This window comes from Penicilliopsis zonata (genome assembly GCF_001890105.1).
Source record: "Penicilliopsis zonata CBS 506.65 unplaced genomic scaffold ASPZOscaffold_2, whole genome shotgun sequence".
NCBI lineage: Eukaryota > Fungi > Ascomycota > Eurotiomycetes > Eurotiales > Aspergillaceae > Penicilliopsis > Penicilliopsis zonata.
In genome coordinates, this window is record NW_019208912.1 from 781200 (window position 1) to 808009 (window position 26810).

General features: G+C 51.2%; 14 protein-coding genes across 14 annotated transcripts; 6 read left to right on the forward strand and 8 right to left on the reverse strand.

Annotated features, from left to right (window-relative positions):
- The first annotated feature begins 4042 nt into the window (after positions 1-4042).
- ASPZODRAFT_1042044 (hypothetical protein) lies at positions 4043-5576 on the forward strand. The gene is made up of 3 exons (XM_022720855.1): positions 4043-4364; positions 4427-4998; positions 5059-5576. The coding sequence occupies exons 1-3, from the start codon at positions 4133-4135 to the stop codon at positions 5239-5241; spliced, it is 987 nt and encodes a 328-aa protein (XP_022584337.1). The 5' UTR covers positions 4043-4132; the 3' UTR covers positions 5242-5576.
- Positions 5395-7356, reverse strand: ASPZODRAFT_128365 (hypothetical protein; the record flags this gene model as incomplete). The annotated part of the gene is made up of 2 exons (XM_022722007.1): positions 5598-7356; positions 5395-5525 (listed from the first exon to the last, which is right to left on the reverse strand). A coding segment is annotated over exon 1 (1136 nt), but the record flags the coding sequence as incomplete, so codon positions are not given.
- A 223-nt stretch (positions 7357-7579) lies between these two features.
- ASPZODRAFT_89357 (hypothetical protein) lies at positions 7580-9141 on the reverse strand. The gene is made up of 2 exons (XM_022730355.1): positions 8639-9141; positions 7580-8575 (listed from the first exon to the last, which is right to left on the reverse strand). Exons 1-2 carry the CDS (start codon positions 8906-8908, stop codon positions 7721-7723), a joined length of 1125 nt encoding a protein of 374 aa, XP_022584339.1. The 5' UTR covers positions 8909-9141; the 3' UTR covers positions 7580-7720.
- Positions 9142-9564: 423 nt separating this feature from the next.
- ASPZODRAFT_22546 (hypothetical protein) lies at positions 9565-10542 on the reverse strand. The gene is made up of 3 exons (XM_022727895.1): positions 10495-10542; positions 10387-10418; positions 9565-10308 (listed from the first exon to the last, which is right to left on the reverse strand). Exons 1-3 carry the CDS (start codon positions 10516-10518, stop codon positions 9999-10001), a joined length of 366 nt encoding a protein of 121 aa, XP_022584340.1. The 5' UTR covers positions 10519-10542; the 3' UTR covers positions 9565-9998.
- Positions 10543-10766: 224 nt separating this feature from the next.
- Positions 10767-11456, forward strand: ASPZODRAFT_57658 (hypothetical protein; the record flags this gene model as incomplete). The annotated part of the gene is made up of 3 exons (XM_022728698.1): positions 10767-10911; positions 11004-11066; positions 11140-11456. 3 exons carry the CDS (start codon positions 10767-10769, stop codon positions 11454-11456), a joined length of 525 nt encoding a protein of 174 aa, XP_022584341.1.
- A 309-nt stretch (positions 11457-11765) lies between these two features.
- Positions 11766-12548, reverse strand: ASPZODRAFT_12944 (hypothetical protein; the record flags this gene model as incomplete). Its single annotated transcript, XM_022722264.1, has 2 exons — positions 11766-11966; positions 12042-12548. 2 exons carry the CDS (start codon positions 12546-12548, stop codon positions 11766-11768), a joined length of 708 nt encoding a protein of 235 aa, XP_022584342.1.
- A 283-nt stretch (positions 12549-12831) lies between these two features.
- On the forward strand, positions 12832-14082 carry ASPZODRAFT_128370 (hypothetical protein). Its single transcript, XM_022722008.1, has 2 exons — positions 12832-13612; positions 13675-14082. The coding sequence occupies exons 1-2, from the start codon at positions 13117-13119 to the stop codon at positions 13959-13961; spliced, it is 783 nt and encodes a 260-aa protein (XP_022584343.1). The 5' UTR covers positions 12832-13116; the 3' UTR covers positions 13962-14082.
- Positions 14073-16656, reverse strand: ASPZODRAFT_128372 (hypothetical protein). Its single transcript, XM_022722009.1, has 2 exons — positions 16343-16656; positions 14073-16267 (listed from the first exon to the last, which is right to left on the reverse strand). The coding sequence occupies exons 1-2, from the start codon at positions 16559-16561 to the stop codon at positions 14162-14164; spliced, it is 2325 nt and encodes a 774-aa protein (XP_022584344.1). The 5' UTR covers positions 16562-16656; the 3' UTR covers positions 14073-14161.
- A 160-nt stretch (positions 16657-16816) lies between these two features.
- ASPZODRAFT_128373 (hypothetical protein) lies at positions 16817-17510 on the forward strand. The gene is made up of 2 exons (XM_022722010.1): positions 16817-16973; positions 17079-17510. Exons 1-2 carry the CDS (start codon positions 16940-16942, stop codon positions 17321-17323), a joined length of 279 nt encoding a protein of 92 aa, XP_022584345.1. The 5' UTR covers positions 16817-16939; the 3' UTR covers positions 17324-17510.
- A 147-nt stretch (positions 17511-17657) lies between these two features.
- ASPZODRAFT_12948 (hypothetical protein) lies at positions 17658-18716 on the reverse strand (the record flags this gene model as incomplete). The annotated part of the gene is made up of 1 exon (XM_022722277.1): positions 17658-18716. One exon carries the CDS (start codon positions 18714-18716, stop codon positions 17658-17660), a length of 1059 nt encoding a protein of 352 aa, XP_022584346.1.
- Positions 18717-18860: 144 nt separating this feature from the next.
- Positions 18861-20538, reverse strand: ASPZODRAFT_1040158 (hypothetical protein). Its single transcript, XM_022720850.1, has 3 exons — positions 20328-20538; positions 20094-20271; positions 18861-20020 (listed from the first exon to the last, which is right to left on the reverse strand). The coding sequence occupies exons 2-3, from the start codon at positions 20118-20120 to the stop codon at positions 18956-18958; spliced, it is 1092 nt and encodes a 363-aa protein (XP_022584347.1). The 5' UTR covers positions 20121-20271; positions 20328-20538; the 3' UTR covers positions 18861-18955.
- A 274-nt stretch (positions 20539-20812) lies between these two features.
- ASPZODRAFT_149303 (hypothetical protein) lies at positions 20813-23230 on the forward strand (the record flags this gene model as incomplete). The annotated part of the gene is made up of 1 exon (XM_022725475.1): positions 20813-23230. The coding sequence occupies one exon, from the start codon at positions 20813-20815 to the stop codon at positions 23228-23230; it is 2418 nt and encodes an 805-aa protein (XP_022584348.1).
- Positions 23231-23743: 513 nt separating this feature from the next.
- Positions 23744-25553, reverse strand: ASPZODRAFT_139194 (hypothetical protein; the record flags this gene model as incomplete). The annotated part of the gene is made up of 3 exons (XM_022724528.1): positions 23744-23801; positions 23871-25209; positions 25271-25553. 3 exons carry the CDS (start codon positions 25551-25553, stop codon positions 23744-23746), a joined length of 1680 nt encoding a protein of 559 aa, XP_022584349.1.
- Positions 25554-25821: 268 nt separating this feature from the next.
- On the forward strand, positions 25822-26655 carry ASPZODRAFT_156877 (hypothetical protein; the record flags this gene model as incomplete). Its single annotated transcript, XM_022726284.1, has 1 exon — positions 25822-26655. Exon 1 carries the CDS (start codon positions 25972-25974, stop codon positions 26653-26655), a length of 684 nt encoding a protein of 227 aa, XP_022584350.1. The 5' UTR covers positions 25822-25971.
- Positions 26656-26810: the final 155 nt, after the last annotated feature.

Here is a 26810-nt window from a genome sequence, read left to right on the forward strand (position 1 = left end):
CCCCCCTCCGTCTCGGGAGATTCTCAAGCGACGCCCTGCACGGCGTCCTATTAGGTAAACCATCCTTGCCAGGATGTTTGGGCCGTCTGGGCAGTCGAAAGCCACGTCCGCATCTAGAAAATCCAACGTTCGAGCACAGACGGCCTCCGATGTGCTTGGTGCGTAACTGTCGGCCTCTCACATCCATGGCCTCGTCATTGAAGATGGTAGTTAACGCCGCATTTTAAGGAATCCTGTTCCGTAGCAGCAGCCTAGTGGTGACTCTGGTGAGACTGTGATAGCAAACCGCATCAAAGCCTGCCGCCCGTTACTCCCGCCAGAGGAGGGGGGGATGCGCGTAAGCGTGTCAATGCGTCGGGCTTGCCAAAAAAAAAAAAAAAAAAGAGTATTGTTTTTGTTTTCTATTCCTCGACTCGCGATGTATTTTTCTTTCTTTCTTTTTTTTTCTCCTGGGCTCTCTGACAGCAATGCAGATGGCAAGTAATACCCAGTAGTTCTGAAGATGATCATGGGAGTAACATGTATATTCCAGGTCCGGCCTGATGAAGAAAAAGCCAGTTTTAATGTGGCACAGAAAAGGGCTAAGAACAGGAGGAGGAGGAGGAGAAATATAAAAATAAAATAAATAAGAAATGACCCGATTGCTTTGTCTATGTGATAACCAATTCTCCTGGGATATGAAACACCGGATGAAGGGATATAGTAATAAAGCAAAAGCTTCTCGAAATGCGATTTGTTTGCTTCCAATTCCAGGACTGTCGATCAGAGAGACAATGGAATTGTATTCCGTCTTCTCAGCGTCATCATGATGCAAAAAAAGATGATACAGGCCATCTTTGGCCGTTGCGTCGAGTGGTTTGTCTCTTGATGAGAGCAGTATCAGGTCAATGTGTACATAGTAAACATTTCCCTACCACGATGATATATCGATCGTGAGGGCTATCTGAGCAACGCTGCTCTTTCGAGCCGTCCAATGATGTGCGAATGAAATGGAGGACGGGCTCGCGACATGTGCTGTAGATATAGAAGTTTTGGAAGAAGTTGCACATGTTGAATTCATCGACGTGTCTCTCGGTTCGGGGACGCAGTGATGATGCTGAATAGGACGATGCGGTGGACGTCTAGACAGACGTACTGGAAGGAGTGCTTGCTGCAAACCCAAATGCGATTGACCCTATAAGAGTGAGGGGTGGAGGGGAAGACAGACCAACAAGTAAAAAACGGTCAAAATCCAAACAAAGTATTTATATACCCCGTTTCTGCATTGAATGTTGATGGCGGGGCGTTGCGGCGGATATACTTCTTTCTGTCGCTGTGGCGGACACATGCAATATGAGACCCCCCCCCCCCCCCCCCCCCCCCCCTGGTCTATTGCAGATTATTCTAAGTCCATCACCAGGTGGCTGCATGAGACGTTAGGCACATATGCTCCTGAGAGTCCACGAGCAACTCGGCCGGTTCTAGTGACTAGCTTGGAAAGCTGTATCTACTACAAGACACTCCCACCTCCGTTCTCGAAACAGGGCGGGTCCGAGAAAAAAAAAAGACAACGGCTGATGTTTTAGAAGAGCCGGCAGGATTCGACGATGTTCAAGTTGAACGAATCCACCGATGATGTATATTGTCTATCGGAGATATGGGAGATCGACACGGTCCCTCGCAGCCGTTAATGCTTCTGCAAATGCGTGTGGCGCCTGACTAGCCAAGGATCGTTTCATGCACAAGACAAGCGAATTGTTCGTCGAGCAGGTATGGACTCTGTTTATGCAGTGCTGCTGCTATTAGACTCCAGTCCGTAGGCAGTAGTAGATGGCTCCCAGAGCTGGCGGCCGCGAGAAGACCGGCAGGTGCTAGTCAACAGCAAGCAGAGGCTGTCTGTTAGCCATGTGGCATGTGAACGTAACGCCAATAAGACGTATGAAGCATCTATCTCGTTCCCACAGAGAAACAATACTCTGTACTAAATGAAGGACCAAAAATCGGGCAACACGGCTGCAGGGTTCGGCTTTCAATCAGGGGTAAAGAACTCCTGATGTTTGTAACATTTCCGATCCTCTTCTGTCGCTATCAACATTATTCCAACCCCTCGAGGCAGGGTGACGAGTGGACCCGGATCCAAACCGATATACTTAGAAAGACATTGAAGCGAAACTTTCCAGCATGACGGGAGATGTACGGAGTACGTGGTCGGACGATCCACCGAACCTCGAACCACTAGCTAGTAGCCATAATCGCAACCCTTTGGATGAAAGCAAGCCGTTTGATGCAAGCTAGCCCTTTTCTTCCTGGATCAATTGAATATAGTTTAACGGCGGGCAGACTTGCGGTAGTGGACACTGGGCAGTGGACACTGGGAAGGAAAGCCGCCGATTCGGACTAGATTAGTGACTAGTGAACGCTGGACTATTGCCCCGTCGGCCGAGTACTTCGAACAAACTCCGTAAGATGATCGTAACTATCGAACGATGAGCAAATTTTGATGCATCAAACACGGCATTATAATCTGATTAAGGGGTCATTGGCTCCCCACCGCAAAGTCAAATTATTGAACAAGCTCGCGTTGCACACGAACCCGAGAGGACAGTTGCAGGTTTCGGATCCCCGGAACTATTAGGCACCGCCAAGGCAGCGATCGAAACTCTGTTGTTTAGCGAGTCAGATGGCGGGCTATGTAGTATGGTGGAATAATACTCCAGTCCTCCACTCTGTAGAGTGGTAACCTGAGGTAACCTGAGGGAGAATACCCGTAACTAGTTAACTTATGGCCTGTACTCCGTATGTAGTACATCTGCAGTGTACTAGGTAGTTAGTAGGTACTCCGTACGACGTGTCCATGGTAATGGTGCCATATCCGGGAGCAAATCGGCTTCCTCTGCGCCGTGTCGAAACTAGTTTGTTGGTTGCCCGACAGAATCCCAAGCACCTGCTAAACCGGTCTTATTATTTCTCTACCAAGGAATGGTCTTGTAGTAACAAAACCCAGCCAAACTCTGATATGGTTGTGACGCGTACCAGGGCCAAGGGGAAGTCTGGTCGTAAGACGAATTCAAGTCTTGCATCCTTTTCTTCAACGCAGGGAAATGAATCCCAGCTGAGACCCTGGGACAAAGCGGGACAAGGATCGCAGCAATAAAATACTGCATTGTCAAGCGTTGAGAATCGGTCTTCTCCGTACCAGGTGCATAACTAGTCGACATACTCCGTAGCCAAAGACTCAAAGGCGGGCCCTGAGGAAGTATCCTCCTGGAGGAGTTTGAGGTTTGGAAAGTTAAACCCACATTGTTATTATTGTTGTTGTTATTTAATAATGTTGGCCCACAACTGGGCTTATTCGCGCATGTGGAAGCCTGGACGGACTCAAGGAGTGGTCGTCTCAAGGCATCTCCAGTGGTACCTGTTTTATTTTGTGCTCTTTGGCCTGTTCTGTTCAGCTGCTGCCTGTCTCAAGCCCTGTCAGTGCTCTTTTGCGTGACTATGCAGTGTGTGCTCCGTACCAAGTACGAAGCTATCGCGTCCTACCCCTTTTCCAAAAACAAGTCGCGTCCCGGGGATCGCGGATTCAAGAATCAATTTGCGTTCCTGCACGTGATACGTAGCTAACTCGTTACTCGACTAATTCTAATACGGAATAGCATATCTGGGGAACCGAGCTAGAACATATTAGGAAAACAAAAAACACCCACCCAGATCGGGCTAGTCATTTCTATGTTTAGCATCTCCGAAATAATATGTTTCACGTGACACAGGGTCACCGGACTCCGGAGTCTGGGAGCCAAGAGAGACTAAGGGTAGGAGGCCTTCGAGCGAGGAGATTCTCCTCTCCCAGAGCTCTGGAACGACAGCCCGTCTGACGTTGGAAGGGTCTCCGACTCTCCGCTCGCCGCTCCGACTCCGGCCCTGTGATTTCTGTTCTTCCGCTCGTTAGTACGGACTCCGGGATACCACCGCCCATCCCGTCGTTCTTGTTGTTCGTTCGTTGAAACCGCGGCTTGCGTCCACCACCCCCGTCGTTGTGGAGACCGGAGACGACCCCCTCTCCTCCCCCCCTCTTGTTGATAGCACCATCGTTTACCGTGCGACGCTCCCCTCGTGATTCTATCGAACGGCGTCACTGCCTACCTGGGTTGCCAGTATGGGAATCAGTTTCGACTCCATCTGCCACAAGGCGCCCCTGCCAGCATGTTCCATGCTCGGCCACTCGTCGGTGTCAGGGTCAACTGGCATCCTGCCCAACTGCTACGCGCGGAATATTGAGTTGGCCAATACAATCATCTTCGAGGGCGCTTCGTCATTCCTGCATATCATCGCGCTGGGAATGACGGTTGTTATGATCCTCCATGTTCGGTCTAAATTCACCGCTGTTGGTATGGTTCTACGACTGCAATTAAAAAAAAAAAAAAACGAAGCTAACGGGATGTCGCCACAGGTCGCAAGGAAATCACGACGTTTTTCTATATCTTCATGGCCTTGACATTCTTTTCGCTTATTCTCGACGCGGGCGTAGTCCCCCCTGGCACCAGCCCGTTTCCCTACTTCGCCGCCGTTCAGAATGGTCTGACTTCTGCGCTGTGCACTTGTCTGCTAATCAACGGATTTGTGGGCTTCCAGCTCTATGAGGATGGCACTGTGCTCTCCGTCTGGCTGCTACGATCTAGTTCTTTCCTCATGTTTGCCATCAGCTTCATCATCTCGCTCCTGACCTTTAAGGGATGGGGAGGTCTCGGTCCGACGAACACCATCGGGCTTTTCGTCATCCTCTACATCGTAAACGCGGTCTGCCTTGCAATCTATGTAGTCATGCAGGTGATCCTCGTGGTCAACACTCTGGATGATCGTTGGCCATTGGGAAACATTGCTTCCGGCACCCTCATCTTCATCGCCGGACAGGTCATCCTCTATGCGTTCGGTAATGACATCTGCAACAGTGTCCAGCATTATCTGGACGGGCTTTTCTTCGCCTCTCTATGCAATCTCTTGGCCGTTATGATGGTCTATAAGGTGGCCTCCCCTTCCCCCCTTTCCAAATGTTGTCTTGATTCACATCCTAACTCGGGCTAGTTCTGGGATTCAATTACGAAAGAGGACCTTGAATTCTCTGTCGGCGTCAAACCCAATACATGGGAAGTGAAGGATCTCCTTCCCGAAGAGGATCGCCGGACAACCGTTTACCACGACACTAATTCCGAGTACGCTGGCAGTGTCTACCATCGGGCATCTACCTACGGCGGCCACAACTACTAACCTGCACCCGGCGTGCTTTAATAACTCCCTTCATCAATTTTTGTATATGATCATATGATGTCATGTACCCTTGATTCGAGCATTTTCATATTCTAATGCACAGCTCCTTCTCATGTTTCTGATCTGGGCTATATATTCTTCTTCCCTTCCCTTGCATGCATATGCGCCTCTTGTGCCTATTATTTGATATTCGTTGCTGAAAAAAAAGGGAGTCCCCGAGGCGTTCGAAAGCATGGAAATTTTGTTTTCTATATACTATCATCATAATAATGGATATAATCGGTCTTTAATGGTTAGCACAGGAATTCTCTTATAGAGTCATCCAATACAGTATTCCTGCACATGGATATACATACCCCAAAGATACATTGTTCTCATGAATCATTGTCACTTATCCTGTTGTCGAGGAGTGTTCGATGCATATAGTACCATCGCACTTTAAACCAGCAGGTGTGTCTAGGGTGCTGTGACGAATTAACAGAAACATGTTGGTCAAGTCTGTTAGCTTCGAATTTTGGATTTGCGTTTTCAGATTTTAATCGAAGATCTTTGTATTCGTGTGATTGCTGAAAATAGGAGTATGATTTTTTTTCAGTCGTAGGTTTTCAGGGCTTGATGCATGGCCCAAGGAATTAGTCAACAATCACAACATCGTCAGCATCGACATCCATGAATCCCGTGTTTCCTGAACCAGGCTCAGAGCTGTCGTCCGTCCGGGCTGTGGCGGTAGAGTACCAGCCCTTGTCGATAGATTTGAAGATGACTTCGCAGGTTTGCCGAGTGAGAGAGGAGAGACCGGGGTTATCACTTCGGATGAACATGCTGATATGCGCCTTGACCTCGTCTGACGCTTTGTTATTCAGAGCCTGGATCCATTGCAGTCCTGGTGGCCCCACGATACGCTCCGCGTCCATTCCTTCTGTTTCTTGTCCGTCGATTTCCGGGGGAAGACAACAGAAAGTTCGATTTTTCGATCGAATTATTCGCTGACTGAACGAGGTCTTGCTAGAAGTCGTATTCTCCACCAAAGAAGGCGCACCTTCACCCAGGCAAGTATAAAAATTCGTCGAGCGGATTCCTCGCTCATCTTCGATCTTCGCTAGCAGCTTCAGGCGTTTTCGCAAATCTGCCGTGCGTCCTAGACACCCGACAAATTCAAGATGCGACGAGACCCAATTCAGGCCTGCCGAAATGCGAGACCGCTGAGTATACGCCGCTGCTCCGCCTGCGGCCACCGCACCTGCCGCCCCGGCGAACATAGCATACCGGCCCCAACGCTGCCATGAGGGCGTTGCAGCAGCGTCTGCAGCTGGTGAAGCAGCGGGAAGTGGTTTTGGGGCAGCGGCGGCCTTTTCTGGGGTCTTTGTTGTTGATGGGTTAGGCTTATCATTGCTTCCGTATCCGAAGAAGCCTGCAACTTCTGTCAAGGCAGTGTAGGCGGTAGTGGCAGTTTTGTAATGGCCTTCTGCCCCGTACGAGACCACGCCAGGAGCTATGCCAAGAAAAGGGGTGTCGAAGGCGAGAAGTCCTTGGATATGGGGGAACATGAAAGAACCCGGTTCCACAAGGCGCTGGCTGCCTGAAAGACGATCAGATGATTCCTGGGGAGGAATCGGTTGCTCTTCAGATAGCAAAAGCAGCGTCTCTGCGCCGACAATCCCCCCCATTGAATGCCCAATCAGGAAAACATGGACAGAAGGATCGACAGTAGGCGAAGGGGTCTCATTCTCAACTTCCAGATCAATTACTTTGTTTTGGAGCCTGTACAACATATAAAGGTAAGAATGGCAATCTGATTTTCTCCCGGATCAAGGCCGATAACACACCATTCTCGGAATCTGCCCACACATTCTTTGAGATCCCCTCGGGTTTCATATTTTGGGTAAACGGCAGTGACAACCCGGACTGAACTGAGCGCATGCGCAACCAGCACACGCAGCCGGTCTGGAAAGCCCGCAAATGTGTCGTCACCTCCCTATCGAAAACGTGAGTTTGTTGTGACCTGTTTCAGCAGCGTGGGGTATAGCTCTTGCGGGGAGGAATCGATCACTCAAGCCCATCGTTGCTATCGTACCTTGAAACCATGGATATAAACGAGAAGCAGCGTCTTGTGCATTTCCGCAGCTTGAAACCATTTCAAATCCCCGATTATTAGATGCGGCAAGTCTCGAGTCTGACCTTTGGAGCCAACCTAGAGAAGTAGGTGTGATTGGCTTACGTCATGCCACGTGATAGGCTTCGCTCGATAAGTTGATCACCAAATAGACAATAGACCAGTGTGTGGTTATAATAGTACTTGGATACCTAGATATCTCCGAGGAGGGATTAAGTAACGAGGGTTCCCGTCGTATTATCAGTTGTCTAATTCATTTAGGTAGGGTTGATGTTTGCTTCATCTATCTGACAGTTGTAGTCGGACCCCAATTTAGATCCAGACGGAGTACTAGGACTGGGAATAGTACGTTATCAAGGACCATGGTCATAACTTCTCCTTGCGCTCGGATTCCCCAAAGCGCAGCAAACTGTCTTGAATGGTGGTGGCTATCAAAGTTCCATCGGGACTCCACAGCCAACTCTCATGCACTGCTCTGTTTTCCCCCGAGCGAGGGGTCCAGCCCTCCTGTATGAACCACTTGTGGGGAAATTCCCTATTCTCCTGGCTCGATGTCGCATTCCAGTCAATCATCCTGAGAGCTTCGCCGTGCTGGTGGAATATAACCGTTAGAGTGAGGCTGGCCATTGCTGTCCATCTCGTCTGTCCCAAGGCGCGCGGGATTAGGAGCAGGGAGTTCTTATCACTCGAATACATGTGGGCGCAGGCGTAGAGATTGTCGTATTCCCCAGATTGGTCTTTGGTTTTGATGCTTTCAAGATCGGTATCGCTACTTATTGAGTCTGCAGGAGACCCTTTGAGGCGGTAGTAGGTCAATTGGCGATATTCCTCCGGGTGCTGTCTCACTTCTTGACTCTGGTTGTAGTCACCCATGTCCACTTTGCGCACATCAAGACCTGGAAATATAGGTTCCTCGATCTCGCCTGTGTGGACTTGATTGATCCACCAATCGACATCTATACTGGGGCTTACCATGCAGTCCTCTGGCGCTTTTCCTTGCAGGAGAGACTTGTAACGCTGCTGAACTGGCGGGGGCTGGTGATCAAAGTGCTGTTGCTTTTCATCTCGCTTGAATGAGCATAGACATGAGAAGCATATCTTCCCCTCTTGCCGAGCATCGACGGCTCGGATGCAATACATTGCTCCGTCTCTGAGATGGCGCACGGTAAAGATATAAGGGACATCCAGACGGCCTGGCAAAATAAACGAACCTGTCATGTCCTAGAAAGTACGACGATTGATTAGAAGCCTAGTCGATGTGCTCTGATAAGAGGTCCGACTTACATTGATCACCAAGCCTCGCTCGACTGTCTTGGATGCCGCATATGCGGCCTGCGCGTAAACATGCCCGCCAAAGGCTCTTCCGCCATTTCCTGGAGGATATGGCATAGCTTTTGAGCGAAATATCTCGATCTTCTCCTTCACATGATTGTGAGAATCGGGATCCATCGACACTTCGACATCGTCCAGGCGTTCGAGCGACATTAACTCGGCAAAAGCCGCCGGAGAGGGAGTAATAAGTCCATTTGACCGATGCGGTTCGTCAGAGGACATTTAATAGCAGAAAAGGGATTTGTTTCAAGAAAAATAAGAATGGAATGCAAGCTACTATACTGAGCTTTAATGCTGCCTTCACCAGTGGTCTATGTAGAGCGAGTTGTTCAATGTCTAGTACAGGGAGTCGAACAAGGCATGAGACCACACTGACAGTATCTGATTGAAAACAAAACACCCTAAGAAGGGATTTTTGTAACTTATGTATGTCCTTGTGATGGATTCCGACGGAGAGGATTTGCAGGCGAAGCCATGCCTCTATTAGCACATAAACACGACCTCGTACTTGATCCGGGGCGATCAGGACAACCTCGGCTGGTCAGCGAGGGGTTCGGTTGGCCAGTGAGACTCTCGCAGCGATAACTTGCAGGCACCTAAACTCTCTAGAGGTTAGATAAATCTCAAACGACTGGTGATTCTGCCTTGTGTCCTAGCTGACTTTGGCATTATTGGCCCTTTTAACTATGAGACAAGGCTCGTGACCGAGTCCCTTCTAATACTGGGGTGGTTTCTCTTGGCCCTTTAAGCTATCAGGCTATCGTTCAGGGAGTTTAATTGGCCAATAAAGGGTGGTATAATAACCAGGAATTGGATAGTATTGATTGGCTATAAGTCATTGACTTCAAATAGGTAGATTACTTAAGGGAATGGTACCTGTTAGGCCAACGCGACAGAATCTACTTGAACATCGACGCCTCCGTTTGTTTGATATATGGACCTTTGGACCGAGAAAAGAGTATGGGGAACGTTATTTTTCCGTTCAAGATCAAATCCTAACAAGTCGTTTGGAGAGTTTGGACAGGGGCTCCGAAGAATAGTCGAGAAAACACTCGCACTCATCACAGAGTAGATCCCATGAGAAATAGTAAAAATTGCAGAGTGGATTTCAATCAATAAGCGCCTAAGTATGCCGATAATACAGCTCCCGTCCCGTAAGATGATAAATGATACAATGCTGAAAGAAAAGCCAAAAAGAGAAAGAAAGAAAGAAACAGAAACAAGACCAGGTATCTGATACAGAACAGAGCAGGCAACAATTCACCTGTCTCTCCTTCACTCCTCACGAGAGGGTCCCCCCCACAGAAACCATCTAGATCATGTCGTAGATGCTCTTGTTGTTGTTCCATTCCACCTTGCCCTCCACATCTTTGATCTCCTCTAGCTTGTTTCCGAGCTTGACAATGGAGAACCGGATCATCCGCGGGTCTAGATGAAGCGTTCTATGAACGCCGGCTTGTGCGGACGCAGACGAGTCGAAGCGCATAATGAAGTGGTGGCCCTCGGTGTATTTGGCCTGATGCTTCTTCATGGTTTTGGGCAGGCGGAAGGTGCCCCAGTTCGTGTAGCCACGGACTACTCCGCCAGAGCGCAGAACATGGGCTCCGGCATTGCGAGCAATTCTAAAAGTCTATTAGATCTTCGATGCCGAACAGGAGATATCGAATCCAGGGGAATAAAGAGGTTCGTGGTGAACGTACTCGCGGACCTCCTGAAGGCTACCCGGACGGACCTGACCAGCGCAGTTAGTTCCAACAACCGGTGATTCAAAAAAAGAAAATATATGCAATCCATGAGACCCGACGTACAATAGCAACTAGCTCATATAACATGACGACCAGCGTTGTGGATGGCGATTTAATAGTCCAATGACGCAGACTTTTTTTCTTCTTTCCGACGCCGGCCTCCAGTTGAAGCTGTGCTTGTTGCGTCTTATCAGCAGGTCTTGGCACGAGCTTCCCGTATCAGTCCGCGGATTAGCTACAAGTACTTTATTTCTCCCTTCGTCTTTCCCACCTTTCCCATCTTCTCTTCCTTTTCTATCCTTCGCCTGGAATTTGCTCTCTTCCTCCTCGTCATAATGTCTACTGTCGCCAGATCCGTCCGCCCCTTTGCTTCCCGGGTAATTGCCCAGAAGCCGCTTTCCACACCCAGCATTGCGCGATTGTCTCCCACTCTGCGTTTCCCGCGGGGAAACACCAGAAGCTTCTCGCAGAGCGTTTTCTGTATGAACACCCGGTTATTGTGCCTGGATGGCCTCTGAATATTTATTGCCTGTTGTAATTGATGCTAATATTTTCTTTTGTTTTTGCTACAGGGCAAGTGAAGAAGTATACTGAGTCGCATGAATGGATTGAATTGGCCGAGGATGGAAAGACAGGTCCGTCAATTTCCTGGCGTTGACTGCATGGTGGATATATTTGTACACACAGAAGACTAACTTGAGGGAAAAGCCAAAATCGGTATTACGGATTATGCGGCGCACTCTCTCGGCGAAGTCGTCTTCGTTGAGCTCCCGGAGGAAGGCCTCGAGGTTAACGTCGGGGAACCCGTTGGCGCGGTCGAGTCGGTCAAGTCAGCGTCCGATGTGCTGTCGCCGGTGTCTGGGACGGTGATCAAGGGCAATGCTGTCCTGGAGGATAAGGCCAAGTTCATCAACGAGAGCCCCGAGGGGGAGGCCTGGATTGCCGAGATCGAGGTCAATGATGTCGCAGAGTTTGATGCTCTGCTAGACGCAGAGGCCTACAAGCAGACTCTTGATCTGGAGTAACGAGAAGGAGATGAGGTTGCAGAGGGTGCTGCGGGCTCCCTAGGCGCTGCCTGCTGGCCGCTCCGGAATGGACTTTCGCTATACCATGTCTTTTATCTACAGACCACTTAGATTTCCCTCTTCTTTGGGTTGATCGTCTTTGTTCAACTAGACTCCCCGGCTAGGCGCTTGTATTCAACAGCAAGGGTCTGCATTGATGAAATGAAATATCACATAATTATAATATTGCCTTTTCGTTAGTATGATACAAAAGTTTCCAGCCGGAATACTTGTCTGAAGGATACCCAGCTCCCAAACATGCGATGTAGTTCATTCTTCCATCTCTTCAATCGTCGGTTTGGTTGGTTTCTCTTCCTTGTGACCCATCAAACTATCCATGATATGCGATTCTTTTGCATCCGTAGTCTGCTTCGTTGTTGCAGACTCTGTCTCTCTGTCTAGATCAGGAGATGAACTGTTTTCGTGATCGTCATTGCTCTGGGTCTCTTCCAAGACACCTAGGCCGAGGTTCTAGTTGGTTCAGCATGTGTTCTTCGGAATGTCTAGATGTTTGATTTCCAAATCCGAAACCAAGAAACAACCCACCATTTCTATATATTGACCCTCCTCCTCGCCGGCCTCATCCAGAAGAATATCTTTGGATTTCCCTGCCGCAATGTCTTTCTGTAACGCCTCGTTGGCGCTCCGCAATTGCGGTAGAAAAGAAGAAACACGGGCGAGAATGTCCGAGTCTAGAGTGATGCGACCGATTGAAGGTTTTGACCGGCTAGGAACAACATTCGTTATTGATGTAGACTCCTCTTCAGGGGACCCGACAACATCATCGTGATGATCCAGATCTTCATCGTCGGCATTGCTCTCGCTCTCGGAGGAAGAGGTGCTGCCTTCGCTGCTCGTGTAGTCGTCCTCGTCGTCCTCGTCGCCGTCACCATCACCATCACCGGTAGTTTCTTCCGACAGATCATTCGATGTGGTTATCGAAGACGGCGCGACGCTATCGGAGCTCGATCTCAAGCTTGAGGGAGGAATCCTGGTGCGTTTCGGGAGTGAGACCAATGAGGATGGCTCCGGGACATCTTGTGGGCGCTTCATAGGAAGAAAAATATGTTGAAACAAGGCGCATAAAAATAGGTTGTCTAATAATATGATTGACAAATGGTGGAATATTCCTCAATCCGTGGCACTCGAAGATTGCGATAAAATGTGGGCCTCCTGAAGAACAGGAATCGACCCCGATAAGGGAGAGCCATTCGCTCTTTCCCCGCTTGGCTTGGACAAGCTGGGTGGACAATGGGTGCCGCCCATTGTCTTATTCATGCAGGCAGAAGCGGTCCTGCTGTCACTTATTGGAGTGAGTCCATTTCTTCAGCATGCCTGGTCGCTGACTAGGTACAAATCTACCAACTGCCTTGCTACCTTTTCCTTTGGCTGACGGTGTCTGGACTCAACGAGTATCCCCGCGCTGTCGCTTACTCCGTACTCCTATTGACCTTCATTCAGCCAGCTAGCACTGAACGTGGGGCTTCAGGTCGGCGTCAACAGAGGAGAACACATTGACTTTTTGCCCATACTTAGTATATTTTGGTACCAGCTGGTCTGGTCAAGTTACTGTCTGATATAATTACCCGAGCGAGAAACTGTTGAGGTGTTCCCTTCCAGAATGAGCATACCAACGCTACAAATCAATGACCGCACAGCGGAGATGCCCAAGGTGGTCATGACAACAACAACGACAACGACAGACGAGGAAGACCAGCAAGCATCGTCGCCAGCGTCGGCAACGAGGAAATCTCTGCACCAGAATATCTTCGGCAAGCTGCGTCCACTACCCTTCCAGTACCACTGGACGGTCTGGTACGACAAGTACACCGAGGGCAGTAACAACAGCTATGACGAGCGCCTGTATGTCCTGCACGAGGACGTGGCGGACATTGCAACCTTCTACCGTGTCTATAACAACTACCCATGGGACAAGGTCCGCCTGCGCGACACGGTGCATATCTTTCGCAAGGGCGTCAAACCCGTCTGGGAGGACCCAGAGAACTCCAGGGGGGGTTGCTGGAAGTTCCGCGTGCCCAAGACCAACGCCCAGGCCTTCTTCCACGAAATTGCCATCCTGTGCATGGCGAATGAGTTCCAGGCCGTGCTGGAGCAGGGTAAGCTATATCTTATACGAGTGTATTTCTCAAGACCGGAAACTTCGTATTAACTGGCACAGAACATGACCATGTCTTGGGTGTTTCCACCTCTGTCCGCTTCAACTCCAACACCATCTCTGTGTGGAACAAGCTGGGAAGCAACGAAAAGTCCATCAAAGCGCTGGAAAAGACGATCATCGATCGATTAACGCCTGACCTGCGGCCCACCGCGGGCTCATACTCTTACAAGCGACATGATGCAAACGATGGGTACCAAGAAGCAATGAGAGCTCTCTCGAGCCCGGCTAGCACAGTTGGTTCAGAAACTGGTACTGCCGGGAGTTGCGCAAATATTGGATCGAAATGATTGCTTTATTAGCCCATTGAATATGGAGCAACCAAGTAGTTACTATATGATATGCTACTAAATAACTCAACTATTATAAGCAAAACAGTTCTTACATAGATAGACTATTATTGATTACTCAAATTATCTATGATACATTATCATACAGGCTAGTGATGATTATCACTTAGCTACAACCTTTAATATCTTGATCATCTTGATCATCGATCACGATCAGGTATATACCTGTCAAAACGATCACGGGGAATTTCTCTGTCTGGAGATCGGACCCGTCGGCGAGGTGATCGGCTTCGATTACTTGTAGGGGGGACGTAGCGGTCGATATCAAGGAGATCAGGCGTACGCCGCCGCGAGCGAGAGCGACGTCGTGACGCTGATCGTCGTCTGGACGGACGAGATGTCGATCGGTGTCGTTCGCGGTCACGATCACGATCATGCTCTCGCTCATGCTCGCGGTCTCGGCCACGCTCAAGGTCAACATCCCGAACACGCTCTCGGTTTTGATCCTTACCGCGTTCGCGTTCACGTTCACGGTCTCGGTCTCGGTCTCGGTTTTTATCTTTATCTCTATCTCGTTCACGCTCATGATCACGGTCTCGATTTTTGTCTTGATCTCTATTTCGTTCACGCTCATGATTGCGGTCTCGGTTTTTGTCTTGATCTCGGTCACGGCCATGGTCTCGATTTTTGTCTTGATCTCGGTCTCGGTCATGGTCTCGGTTACGGGCTGGGTCTCGGTCTCGGTCACGATCACGGTCACGATCACGGTCTCGGTCTCGGTCTCGGTCTCGATGGTCACGCTCTTTCTCGCTAGGTCGGTCTCTCTCTCCACGACGAGAAGATGAGCGAGAGTCAGAGCGGTGGTGATGCTGTGGGCGATAACTATTTCGGTCGGTTCGGTCTCTGTCCCGGCTATGGTCTCGATCACGAGCATTCTGATCCCTATCTAGTCCCCGATCGTCGCTTCGATCTTGTTCACGGCCGTGGTCCCGATCACGATTTCTGTCATGGTCTCGTGGAGCGACAACAGAAGTACTCCGGCTTCGACGACCGGGCCTGTAGCTTCGATAGGCAGGACGATCGTGTCTGTAGTCGCGGACGGAGTGCTTGTCATCAATGTCGTGGACATGATCACGAGGCCGAACGGAGGATTCTCTTGACCGTTCTCTTGGTGGGTATCGATCGTAACGAGATGGCTGTCGTCTGTGTGAGTCGCTGCGGCTGTCATCTCCATGCCGACCCCAACTCCGGTCATGCCTATCAACGCTAGATTCATGCCTTCGCCGATCATGGTCCCGGGAAGGACTTCTTGTCTGAGGTTTGGTTGGAGTATTTGAATATCGGGATTCCGTAACACTCTTGTTCTGTAGCGGGGGTTTTAACCCGTTTTCGATGGCCTCCGCTTCTTCGAAGTCGAATTCTGGTTTCTGGCGTGCCTTGGCGGCTAGCTCCTCCCCTTCTTTCAGGAGTAGCTGCAAAGCCGCCTCCTCCAGCAATTTATCATCCACAGGCGGCGCCGGAGCGGATGCGGGGGGTGGTTCTTTCTGCGCCGGCGTATCTCTTCTGGAGCCTTGAGGCCGAGAAGAATGTTCGCGTTCAGAACGAGAAGTTGGGGAACGATCGCGGTATCGATCTCGGTCTCGGTACCGACTGTGATCACGATAGCGGCTATGGTCACGGGGTCGGCTGTAATCACTGTCTCGATCTCGGTCCCAGTCACGATACCTGCTGTCGCGATCTTCTCGTCTCCGTCTGTCGTATCGCTCCTGGCGTTCTTTCTCTCTCTGCTCGTCGAAGGTACGCTGATCGTCGCGCTTTCGTTCCCGTTCAGCGCGCCATTTAGCCTCCCGTTCCTTCTCTTTGGCTCTCTCGGCCTCCTCCTTTTCACGCTGCAGTTCCCGCTCCTTGCGCTCTGCTGCCGCTCGGACACGCTCTTCCTCTTCCTCTTTCTCTCTCTGTTGACGCAGCTGTTCCTGCCAGATCTTCTCGCGCTCGTCGCGTTTGGACTTGACATAGGCTTCGTAGTCTTCGTCGGTTTTACTGCCAGATAGCTCTTCCTGCGCAGCAATCTCTTCACCGACATCTTGACGGCGAACATCTCGAATGGTGTCTAGGATTGTTTGTAGGTGGTTGGCAGTCAGCATCTCGATCGTTGCCTCGACGTTCTTGTAGACATCGCTTCGGTCGACTGCGCCCTCGATCAACGTCGCTGCTTTCCCCCGTTCTCTCGAGAGATGCGCGGGCTCCCTGTCAATCTCAGACTCGGCTAATTCGAATAACATATTTGTGAAGGTCGCCTTGTGTTCCTACTTACGAAGGGTCATTAGCATCGCAGAAGGCCGCGGAGGTATCGTGGGCAGAGGTGCAACAGCTAGACGTACCCCTTCGTTGAACTCGGCCCAGATCTTCTTGCGCATACTATCAAAGCCGCCTTTTTTCTTGTACGCGTAGAGCAGACCGTCAATGGCTGTGCGCTTCGCTGGACTGATGTGAAGCTCCTCCGTCTTGAACTTCTTCCGTACTAGGCTCTCGATGTCCAGCGAGGGCCGCTTGACGCCTTCTGTGAACTCCACGCCCAGCATCTCCTCTGGACTGGCCATCGCGGGGGATGCCTAGCCTAGGAGACACACGCAGTGGGGAAGAAAAAGACCCCCGATAAATTAGGATGCTGAAATGGTCGTTGGGAACTTGCGCGTCGCAACTTCCCCCAAAGGCAACTTTCCCTCCGGTCTATCGGCGGAATGTTTTTCCCGGGCTTGGGAACTGCGCGACGCTGATTCGACGCGGTGCCGACCGCCCGCGACTGACTGCTGGGCTGATCCAACCTCCTCTTGACTGTCGAGATCTGCGTTACTGGACGGAGTGCAGCCTACGACTCTACGACGGCCCTCGAATAGCTGTACGGCTGGTGTTCTGTCCGTTGTTCGATTGTTCTTGAACCCTGACAATTCCGCTTGCGGCTCCCACAGATAGCCACAATGGTTCACAAAGTCCTTTTCTGGGGCGGTTTCGGTAGGCGACCTTATCTATCTTGCAGCAGTGTTCATTCTGTTAGATATACTGCTGTGTTCATTGAATTGCATGCACATAGGATATGCTAATGTGATTGCTGTTTAGGCATCGCCGTAAGACTCTGGCAGCTCGGCATTGAGATGCGCCCGTTACTCGCCAAGGAGTCCCTCTGGGTGTATCCCCTCTTCGCCGGCGTGGGTGGAAGCTTTGGTTACTGGCTCCAGGGCGTTGAAGACAGACAGCTCAAGATCCTCTCGCAACGACGTGAAGCCATCCTCGAGAAGCGCCGGAGGAGAGACGCTGGTGTCAGTGCCGTGGAAGAGGCCGGTATTCTGGCTGCGACATCATAAGTCGGACGAGTGAAGGTTTGGGGGAAGAAAAGCGAGGGGAAGTGCTGGATGAATTGTACCATTATCGGGTCGATGGAATGGACTTCAGGCGGATACCTGGCTGACACGGACGCAGCAAGACTCAAAACGCTCCGTGTCGAGGACCGCAGACCAATTGATAACCTGTTTTCTTTTCGCCGCAATTGCAGCATTCTGCCTAGATGTAACTATGGTTTTTGTTTGTTCTGTGTTACAAAAAATATGCATACTTTCTGCCATTGAAAAGACAGAGCCTACTTGAACTCACAGTTCAGTATAGTGTGCAAGACAGGCATGCCTCAAAATTTCCTGGTACTCAATTCACTCTTGTTTCAATATTCTCGAGATGAATGCCGAGACCCATGCTCTTCTTCTGTGCTGACCGGTTCTCCCTATCGAGTTTCTGATAGACATCTCTCAACAACTCATTGTAACGCAGGTACATACGGTGATCTGTCGCCCGTTCCTGGTCATAAATCTCCTCCACTGTCAAATCATCCTGGAACAGTTGCCGCTCAAGAATACCCGCAATCACCTGTTTTTCCTGTTCAGTGATCCCCCGGACCTGGATCTGCTTGGGCATACCGTGCAACCAGACGTGGACCCAGCCCCAGTCCAACACCTGCTCGACTAGTCGGCAACAGCCATCGGCGCAGGTGCATCGGCGCAAATCGATAAAGAGATATGACAATTCGAACTTCTGCCGCACAAAGGTTAGCGTCCGGCCCCAGAGAAGCTCTCGAATGTTCTCGATTTGATGGTCATGTTCTATTTGTCCATTCTTGCCGGCACAATCGACGACGGCAACGGCAGCAGAAGAAAGAGAAGCAGCCTTGTCGTCGTATTCTTTCTCTTCTTCTTTTTCTTCCTCTTCTTTGGTCTCCTGGGCCGTGTCTTCGATGCTCAGCTGTTCGTGCAGCTGGATCAACTCGTTGATGGCGTCAGTCTTGTGCTTGCGTACCGAGCCGTCATCATCCTCAGTGAGCTCCTCCACCTCCGCAGCAACCGCCAGCGACTCGTCGGCCAGGAACTGGGCCAAGAAGTTGTAGTCGCGAACATCGAAGACCAACTCGAGTTTGCGGATCTTGGTGAGGTTGCTGGCGACGCGCTCATGCTGATGCGCCAAGGTGGCGAGCAAGTCGACATGAACTAGGGAAAAGGTGTTTTCACCGAGAAATATGGGCATGGCTTCGTTGTAGATCATCTTGGAGGCCAGAAGTAGGGAGAAATTGGGGATGGGATGCTTCCCTTGTCGGTCTGGATCCAACGTGTACTCCATCGACATGAAGGGGCGGACGAAGACTCGAGGCACAACCAGAGAGTAGCGGTAGATCTTCTTTCGAATCTTGAGAGGCAGGTCAAGGAAGCCTGCCATGGTGTGAGGGTTCATAGTCGTCAAGTTCTAACCAGCGTCTTTAGGACTTGGTGAAGGTAAGAAGAGGTACAGTCATAAAGTGAAGGAAGTGGATGTCCAGCCACTGTCTATCAGCAATCACTGGCTAATCTTAGAGATATTCTTTTATAGGTTTTACACCAGGATGCCTCATATTTAGATAAATATGATTCTAATTATATACATTTTTATATTAACAGCCAGTAAGACGATCCTTTAGTTCACTCACATGCAAGTTGTAGTGAGACTTCCCATTTTTGGCTGCCACTGCCATAACCCCCACCCAGGCGGTTACGAATCAAACTGGATATTCTCTCTCTGAGTCGAACAAGGTGTTCCTCTGAACCGGATACTCGCAGCTTTAAGTTCGCCATGTACAGTCCGTAGTGGACCTGCCAGAACCGTGCATCGTCGACACCGAAAACAGCCGGGTCAGCTTCAATATCCCTGATGACCTCGGATACGCCAGGACCAGAATAGGACATCAGGAGCATCGACCCTAAGGTCTTGACCAGACGCACACCTAGCACGCACATCGAAATCGCAATGGTGCCTGACAGCAACTTGTCCAGCCAGTCATAAAGCTGGATCGACACTAGAGGAAGCAGAAGCAAGAGGGTCGAACACGAAAGAGTGAGGAAGTGAGACGGGTTGCTCAGTACCGACGGCAAAGATTCGATATACGCAAACCGCATAGCCTTCCCAATACGTGCGTGGTTCTTGAGTCCAATCGCAGACACCAGAGTCGATCCCACGGCAAGAACGGCCGTCACGTCGACACTACCCACAGACACTCGTTCGTGATGATGAGTGCGGTGAGGCTCGTGTCCCGCAGACTCTAGCATATGTTGCAGATTATGGGAGATGAGGTCCAGCCCCATGAACAGCAACAGCACACACATGGCAAACCCGGCGAGAACCTCTGCGCGCTCCAACCCAAACGGATGCCGAATACTGGACCGCTTCCACACCTCAAAGTTACCAAGTACATCCACCACCACGCAAAGCAACGCGCCCAACGAGTCAAAGAGTATCAGGTGAGATAAAGCCGTGATGGCCAGAGACCCGTGAGCACTCCATAGAGTGTATGCAGCCACGAAGATATGACAAATACTCCACCAAAACCGCGTCTTTTGATCCCTCGACATGCTCGCTTGGCACTCCCTCAGAGTCGGTATCGGTAGGGAATTCGGGAGGGCCAGAGGCGCGCGTGGAGGGGGCTCGAGAAAGATCTGATGCGAAACACTACTATGCTTGTACTTATGGCCACGTCGTTGCCCAATGTTCTGTAGTGTCGGTACAACAAGCTTAGCAAAAACAATCCCCCATCCAATCACCAATGCAACGCGGTCTCCTTACCGATTTCACGACTGGGCCCTTGGCCATCACCGTCGTCTGGAAGTTGAATGGACCAGCCGCTCCATCATCACCAAACCCGCTCCTCCCCGGGGAGGCCGCACCCGCACCCGGACTGAAAGACAATTTCGTCGGACTGAGCAGACCTCCACCGGCAGGATCTGAGCCGACAGGAAAAGGCGATAAGGAGTTGCCATCATACGCTGGCGTGTCCGCAGCGAGCTGAGGACTGCCGTTGGGAGGGTTGTCTGCGGGAGGAGTCGGCGTGCGTGGAGGTATTGGAATTGGGAGGTTGGAGGCCATGGCCGATCTTGCGCCTGTTCCCTTCTCACACTAAAGCTCAAATAATATTTCCAGCTGCCGTGTGGAATAAACAATAAACAACCCTGCTCGCGATGATAGCAACAGGAGCTGCCGTGCAATCAATCGCGAAGTGGATAAGGAGGCGACGGCGGGGTGTGGGCCTCAGGCCTCGGCCGCATTGTGTGCATCATCTCTCCGCTGTATGACCAAAGCGTGTTCTCTCCGTACCACGTTCCCAGGCCTTGCCTCCTCCACCACCGACATAATAGTTATTTGCCTTTTTTTTGGGTCACCTAGAGCTAGTTCCCAGCGTCTCTCGCTCGCTTCCTGCCTGTGCAGTATTGCAGTCGATCGCTGCGATGAACATCGCTCTAACTAGATGAGAGATACCCGCTGGTGTCTGCACCTGTCTGGCGTCCATGGACAACCGCGGCTCCTTTTTCTTCCTGCTTTTCGCTTTTTATCTCCTGCTCAGCACGCAGTCGCGCCCGCCGCTGATCGACCAGGAACGTGAGCATCGCCGGGAAGTGGCTAGGGAGCAACATGCGCTGCATTTGCTGAACGGCTCGCACTATGGCGACTTCGACCCTGCCACGGACAAGTGGCTTCCATTTCCGGGGCTGAGGAAGAACGACAGTTATGCCTGGGATCTGTTGCCCTACGCACAGGATCGAGCTCGTCACCAACTGCATGTTGCACTGTCAGATGCAGGGTTGGAGCCTCCAAAGAGTCTCATTGACCCGCAGGCGGCGCAAGAGCCGCTGAACCTGACCCAGTTACCGCTCCCTGTATACCGCAATGCAACGGGGAAGCTGAGAGGCGATTGGGTTAGACGAAAGCTCGATCGGCCGCCACCAACTCTCAATCTTTCGGCGATAGCACGGGAACATGATTACATCACGTACGAGTACGGTGTCAATGTCACGGGGGACAGTGGAACGTTCTATCTTGGCCTACGCGAGGGAGGAGGTGAAGAATTATACCGTGGGGAGGGCCATGTCAGAGAAATCCGAGGAGAGTTGGCGATTGAAAGTGACAACTTGCTCGGGAATACGCACTATCTGTCGCTCTTTGGATATCATTTCCCAGAGAGTGGAAGCATCATTCTGAGTACTACTAGTGAGAAATTCGCCGGAGTGTTCTCGCTACCTCACTTTGCTCTCTCTCAGGATACTTCTGAGTTGTCGCATCGGCTTCTCATCAAGTCGCTGTTGGATGCAATGTCGGAACGGCAAACCCGACCTGGCACGTTGTTTCCATGGCCTGCACTTGCTGGATTGGAGATGATGGACTTTCCCGCTCCGAAATGCGAGCACATTGTTTTTTTACAGCAACACCCAGTGGCCATTCAAGAATATCCCGCCGATATGTCGGTTCTCGATCGGATAGAGCAAGAGCTTCGATTCCCCGTGGGCGCCCCCATCCCAAGCCCTCCTCTGATGAAGATGTCGGCGGTGGTATTGTCCCCTGATTGTGGATATATCCTTGAGACAAAAAGCACGCCCGAGTATCCCCCTACGGAAGCTTTGTCGCTCTCTGGGCCCAAACAGGAGGAGTTCCGCAAGTATGTCGCACGCTTTGTCTTTGTGGTTTGCGGCGTATTTGCTGCCCAGATCACGCTTCTCTTGAGACAAATGAAGGACGCGTCGACTCCTTCCACGAGGAGTCGAGTCAGCTTCTATACAGTTGCTATGATGGCGTTCGGAGACGCTTTCGTGATTGTCTTACTATTACTGGAACTGTATTCAGAAATATCTTTCCTCATTCTGGCGGCCACCTCGTTCCTGGCCCTCCTCTCTGTCAGTTATATTGGGATGAAATTCATGATTGAAATATGGGCTGTCCAGGCACCGGAGAGAAGAGACCAAGGCCGCCCCCCGCTGGCGACAACCGCACGTCCGACTTCACTACCCTTGCCCGTGACAGCACCGAGATCGGGTACTAATGGAGCGACCCCGATTATCATAACCCCCGATCAAGACCCTCCTGACGACGACCTAGATCCGCCCCCCGCCCAACCCCCGACACAGAGCCCTCTTGACGCACGTACTGACGTCGGGGCGATGTATGCCCGTTTCTACTTCATCCTCTTTGCCAGTCTGATCCTTTCACTCTGGGCTTTTATCTGGCCCAATCGGCTGGGCGCGCTGTATGCGCGAGCTCTTGGATTTCTGTACCTATCGTTCTGGATTCCACAGATATATCGCAACATTGTGAGGAATTGCCGCAAAGCTTTGCGTTGGGATTATGTGGTCGGACAAAGTATTCTTCGGCTGTTCCCCTTTGTGTATCTCCTCTCGGTGCCCGGGAACGTTCTTTTCATCAGACCCGACACCGTGACTGCCCTGATTATGATGGGCTGGGTGTGGATTCAAGTCTGGGTTCTAGCTAGTCAAGACATTCTAGGGCCCCGATTCTTCGTGCCTCGTGGCTGGGCCCCTCCGGCCTACGACTACCATCCGCTTCTGCGAGACACCACGGGATCGGAGGACCAGGACCTGGAAGCTGGCGGGATGATGTCCATCAGCTCGCTCCGGGCTGACGGACGAGACCCCGCAGACGAATCCAAACAGCAGCACGACAAGCACCGCGCGCGGCCCAACAAAAAGGCTGTGTTTGACTGTGCCATCTGCATGCAGGATATTGAGGTCCCCGTCCTGTCAACCGCCAGTGTCTCGGGCAGCAGTAGTGTCGCGGACGGTGCCTCGAGCATCCTCAGTCGTCGTACATATATGGTCACCCCATGCCGACACATCTTCCACAGCACGTGTCTGGAAAGCTGGATGCGTTTGCGACTGCAGTGTCCCATCTGTCGTGAATCCATCCCTCCGGTCTGAAGCTTGTATATAGTTGGGCAGTAGTAGTTATACCTTCTCGCACAGACACGACTAGGGATAGTTTTCCCTCCAATGTAACAGCAGATTTATAATTTAGGTACAGGCATTGCTTGATGAGAGATCATTGGCAACTTTGATTGATAGAATCATGCCAACGTAGAAAGCGGTGTTGGCTGTCCTCGCGACGATCAAAGTCTCAGTCCTAATCAGCGTATAGACAGCGATGCACTCACTCTTCTCTTTGACTTTGCATGCCTTTCTGTAAATTAGAAATGAATTTCGAAAAGACTATTCAGACCCAAGACACATGACTCCTTTCCATCAGCCGATAATACACTAAGATCCAGAGACAGGAAAAAACACATCCTTAATACAAGTCTATATATGGCGCGAAGAATCTGCCCAAGGGGGAAGAAATGCCTCTTTTGAGTATCTTTAAAACAGTAAAGGTATATGCAAGAATTGCGTGCTCTATTCCCTCAAAAAGAAAAAAAAACGTAAGTCGACATCCATTTACGAAATTTCCTTGATGCGGCATGTCCAGCCAGATTCCTGGCTCAGGAGGGGCAAGCTGATGAAGAAGTCAGTGGCAAGAACAAAACTAAATTATAAGTCTTCGGAAAACAATAGGAATGCCTACCTTGCACCCAGACACCAGCCCAGTTCGTTACCCTTGATCTTCTTAGCGATCTTGACCTCGCGGGATAGGGGCATCTCGTAACCAGAATGCAGCAGGCCAAGCATGAAGTTCAGGTCGAGGCAGTATTCGGCGCGGTCTTGGAGCTCTGCTATGGCACCGTCGATTCCTTCGAAGACGTCCCAGCTCTCTTGGCCACCACAGACAGTTGAGGCGAGCTGGTGTAGCTCGCCGATAGTGAAGGACTCGGGCATGCCAAGTGGGAAGGTACGGTCGTAGAAGTAAGAAAAGATGTAGGCGTCCTCGCGGGCAAAGGTCTTCGCGAGGGACGGCTGGTGCACGCCGTTGAAGGAGCAGGGTGCGAGTTTGCAGTCGGCGTCTTTTTTCAGAATCCTCTCTGCCAGACCGCGGCATTGAACAGCTGCCGAGGCTTCATGTGTACCAGTCATCATGACAGAGACCTTGGGGCCGAGAGGGTGGTCCTCCGCGAACGTTAGATTGACCTGCTTCTTCATTCCCGGGTTGATGCACGGGTTGGGAAGTGGGTTGGTGAGCCAGGAAAGGTCCTTAGGGCTGGAGGCCAGCTTGGCTTCGACAACAGCCTTGTGGATCGTCTCACGAGCAGACATCAGACCGTAGCCAAGGTGGGAGTGCTGGTACAGCTCAAAATGCCGTCCGCCGAAATCGAGCTCATACTTGTGATCACCTGCCGCGAGCTTCTCGGGCATGCCGCCAGCCTTGCTCTGTTCAAATGTTGGCTGGAATACGATCTGCGTGGAACCGCCACCCAGGTCGAAGATAGCAGCGGTCGGGGTCTCGTCAGGTCCACCGATCTTGCCTAGAAGGTAGTTGACGGTGACCCAAGCGTAGACGCCCTCGTTAGAACCGTCCATGATCTCCACGCCGCCATTCTCCTTGGACACCACAGGGAATGGGTAGACGGTTTCGAGGCGGGTCCTCACAGCATCCAGGATCTTTGTGCTTAATTCTGGACCCAGCAACCTCAGACCAGCTGTAGCCTTGACGGCCACCGGCGTGCACTTCTTGTACTCGTCCGGAACGGACTTCATAGCCACTTCCATTAGAGGGTCCAGACTCTTCGCAGCACCCTCCGCATCTTCCTTGTAAGAACTGAGGCCGGAGCCGCCAGGCTTCGGTGTGGTCATCTCAAACACCTCGTCTTCCAATTCAGGCGACGGGCCACAGTTGTTGAACCGGTAGACGTGAATGCGCGAGCCGGTGCTTCCAGCATCGATCATGAGCACATATTGAATCAGTGGCTTCGACGGATCGAGCGGCTTTGTGCATCTTGTCGAAGGTTCGGAACCTGAGGGCGCATGCTCTAAAATAGAATTAGTTTCTCGGAGTGAAGAGGCAACGGTTATGGGAGTCAGGCGACTCACCCTGCGTGAAACTGCTCGCAGCTGGCCTTGACGGATTCAGCCAAAGAATAAACATAAATAGGAGGCCAATAATGGCCCCCGTCTTGAAATATCGCGATCTCTGGCTCTGCATCATGTTGGGTGGCGCTGTAGTAGTGGAATTCTGATCCGATGGTTGGAAATCGTCCGAAGTCTCAACAACGGGGGTATCAACACGGGGAACAGGGCGTTTGCGAGCGCTAGAATCTGAATTTGAGTTCGACTGGGTGCCTTGACGCTGCTGGCGGTCAAATCCTGTCGACATGCGAGCAGAACAACTCAATAGCGACCCAAGTGGCGAATGGGTGAAACACTTCAAGCGTCGTGTTTCAGCAGACTGCGTGAGAAATAGACATAAAATAAGCAAGGGAATCAACGACTAAAAACCAGAGGACACATAGATCCCCCAAGAGCCTCACAACCAGCTCGCAAAAGAACGTGAGATGCGAACACGGGAGGAAAGGGCGTCGCCGCAGGTCAGAATCAGGATCAGAGATGAAAGGGGCATGTGGCGCAAGTTTCTACTGTGGCGGCTCCCCGCTGAATGCGGCGCATCTTTGAGAGTTAAACTCCAATTCACCTGAGAGGTAAATTTCCCTTCGTTTTGATGACTTGTGCACGCTCAATCTAGCTGGCTATACTGATTTCTTTTTTATGTCTCAGCTGCTCGTTTAACCAGCGAAATGAAGCATATCCGCGGCCTGGTTTCGGCTGCCCAGGCGCTGCGTCGGACCTTCCTGACACCTCCCCAGATCCCCAACCGTCCCCAATTCTTACGATATGAGCCCTTCCTGGCTCGAACCCAGCTTCGGTTGATTCAGCATTCGCGAGGCCCTGTTACAGACAAGTCGGGTCTGGTCACAGACGAGAAGATCCGAGCAGAGTTTGTGCACATTGTCAATGAAAGCGGGTCGCTCGACGAGCCCATCCGCCTGAACAATGTTCTTCGTTCCATTGACCGGTCCAAGTTTTTCCTCTTGCAAGTGTCTCCTGCGACGCCTGATAAGCCACCGGTCTGTAAGATCGTGAGCAAACAGGCGATGCGAGAGATCGAGCGTACGAAAGCTAAGGCTGCCGTCACCGCGTCCAAAAACAGCGTCAAGCAGATCGAGTTGAACTGGGCCATCGACGCCCACGACCTGGCACACCGCTTAAAACAATTGAGGACTTTCCTGGACAAGGGACGCAAGGTGGAGATCATCTTGACCAGAAAGAAGGGCAAGCGGCCACCGACTGCGGACGAGGTTCGCAACCTCATGACCCGCGTGATGGAGACAACCCAGGAGGCCAACGCCATCCCTGTCAAGCCAGTTGAAGGCGAGCCTGGCAAGCATGTTGTTGTCGTCGTGAAGAAGAGGGAGGACTAGTTTAAGAGACAACCTGGGGATGCTTGTTTACCTCTTATGATGTCAAGCATTCGATCTGTACATATAGGGCATATCTAGATTCCCACTATCTCTCAAATAACACGATCTCCCTAGCACCTAAATGCTTCATTACCTCCTAGGCAAGGTTTTAAGGT

Excerpts from the sequence above, each read along its gene's own strand:
- ASPZODRAFT_1042044 (XM_022720855.1), top strand. The coding sequence starts at position 4,133 with ATGGGAATCAGTTTCGACTCCATCTGCCACAAGGCGCCCCTGCCAGCA. Across the intron at positions 4,365-4,426 it reads GTCTAAATTCACCGCTGTTG|GTCGCAAGGAAATCACGACG; the intron begins GTATGGTTCTAC and ends ATGTCGCCACAG. Across the intron at positions 4,999-5,058 it reads CCGTTATGATGGTCTATAAG|TTCTGGGATTCAATTACGAA; the intron begins GTGGCCTCCCCT and ends AACTCGGGCTAG.
- ASPZODRAFT_89357 (XM_022730355.1), bottom strand. The coding sequence starts at position 8,908 with ATGTCCTCTGACGAACCGCATCGGTCAAATGGACTTATTACTCCCTCT. Across the intron at positions 8,576-8,638 it reads AGCGAGGCTTGGTGATCAAT|GACATGACAGGTTCGTTTAT; the intron begins GTAAGTCGGACC and ends CGTACTTTCTAG.
- ASPZODRAFT_22546 (XM_022727895.1), bottom strand. The coding sequence starts at position 10,518 with ATGTTATATGAGCTAGTTGCTATT. Across the intron at positions 10,419-10,494 it reads TATATGAGCTAGTTGCTATT|GTCCGTCCGGGTAGCCTTCA; the intron begins GTACGTCGGGTC and ends TGCGCTGGTCAG. Across the intron at positions 10,309-10,386 it reads AGCCTTCAGGAGGTCCGCGA|AATTGCTCGCAATGCCGGAG; the intron begins GTACGTTCACCA and ends ATAGACTTTTAG.
- ASPZODRAFT_128370 (XM_022722008.1), top strand. The coding sequence starts at position 13,117 with ATGAGCATACCAACGCTACAAATCAATGACCGCACAGCGGAGATGCCC. Across the intron at positions 13,613-13,674 it reads CCAGGCCGTGCTGGAGCAGG|AACATGACCATGTCTTGGGT; the intron begins GTAAGCTATATC and ends TAACTGGCACAG.
- ASPZODRAFT_128372 (XM_022722009.1), bottom strand. The coding sequence starts at position 16,561 with ATGGCCAGTCCAGAGGAGATGCTGGGCGTGGAGTTCACAGAAGGCGTC. Across the intron at positions 16,268-16,342 it reads GGGCCGAGTTCAACGAAGGG|GAACACAAGGCGACCTTCAC; the intron begins GTACGTCTAGCT and ends CTTCGTAAGTAG.
- ASPZODRAFT_128373 (XM_022722010.1), top strand. The coding sequence starts at position 16,940 with ATGGTTCACAAAGTCCTTTTCTGGGGCGGTTTCG. Across the intron at positions 16,974-17,078 it reads CCTTTTCTGGGGCGGTTTCG|GCATCGCCGTAAGACTCTGG; the intron begins GTAGGCGACCTT and ends ATTGCTGTTTAG.
- ASPZODRAFT_1040158 (XM_022720850.1), bottom strand. The coding sequence starts at position 20,120 with ATGGCCAAGGGCCCAGTCGTGAAATCG. Across the intron at positions 20,021-20,093 it reads AGGGCCCAGTCGTGAAATCG|AACATTGGGCAACGACGTGG; the intron begins GTAAGGAGACCG and ends CCGACACTACAG.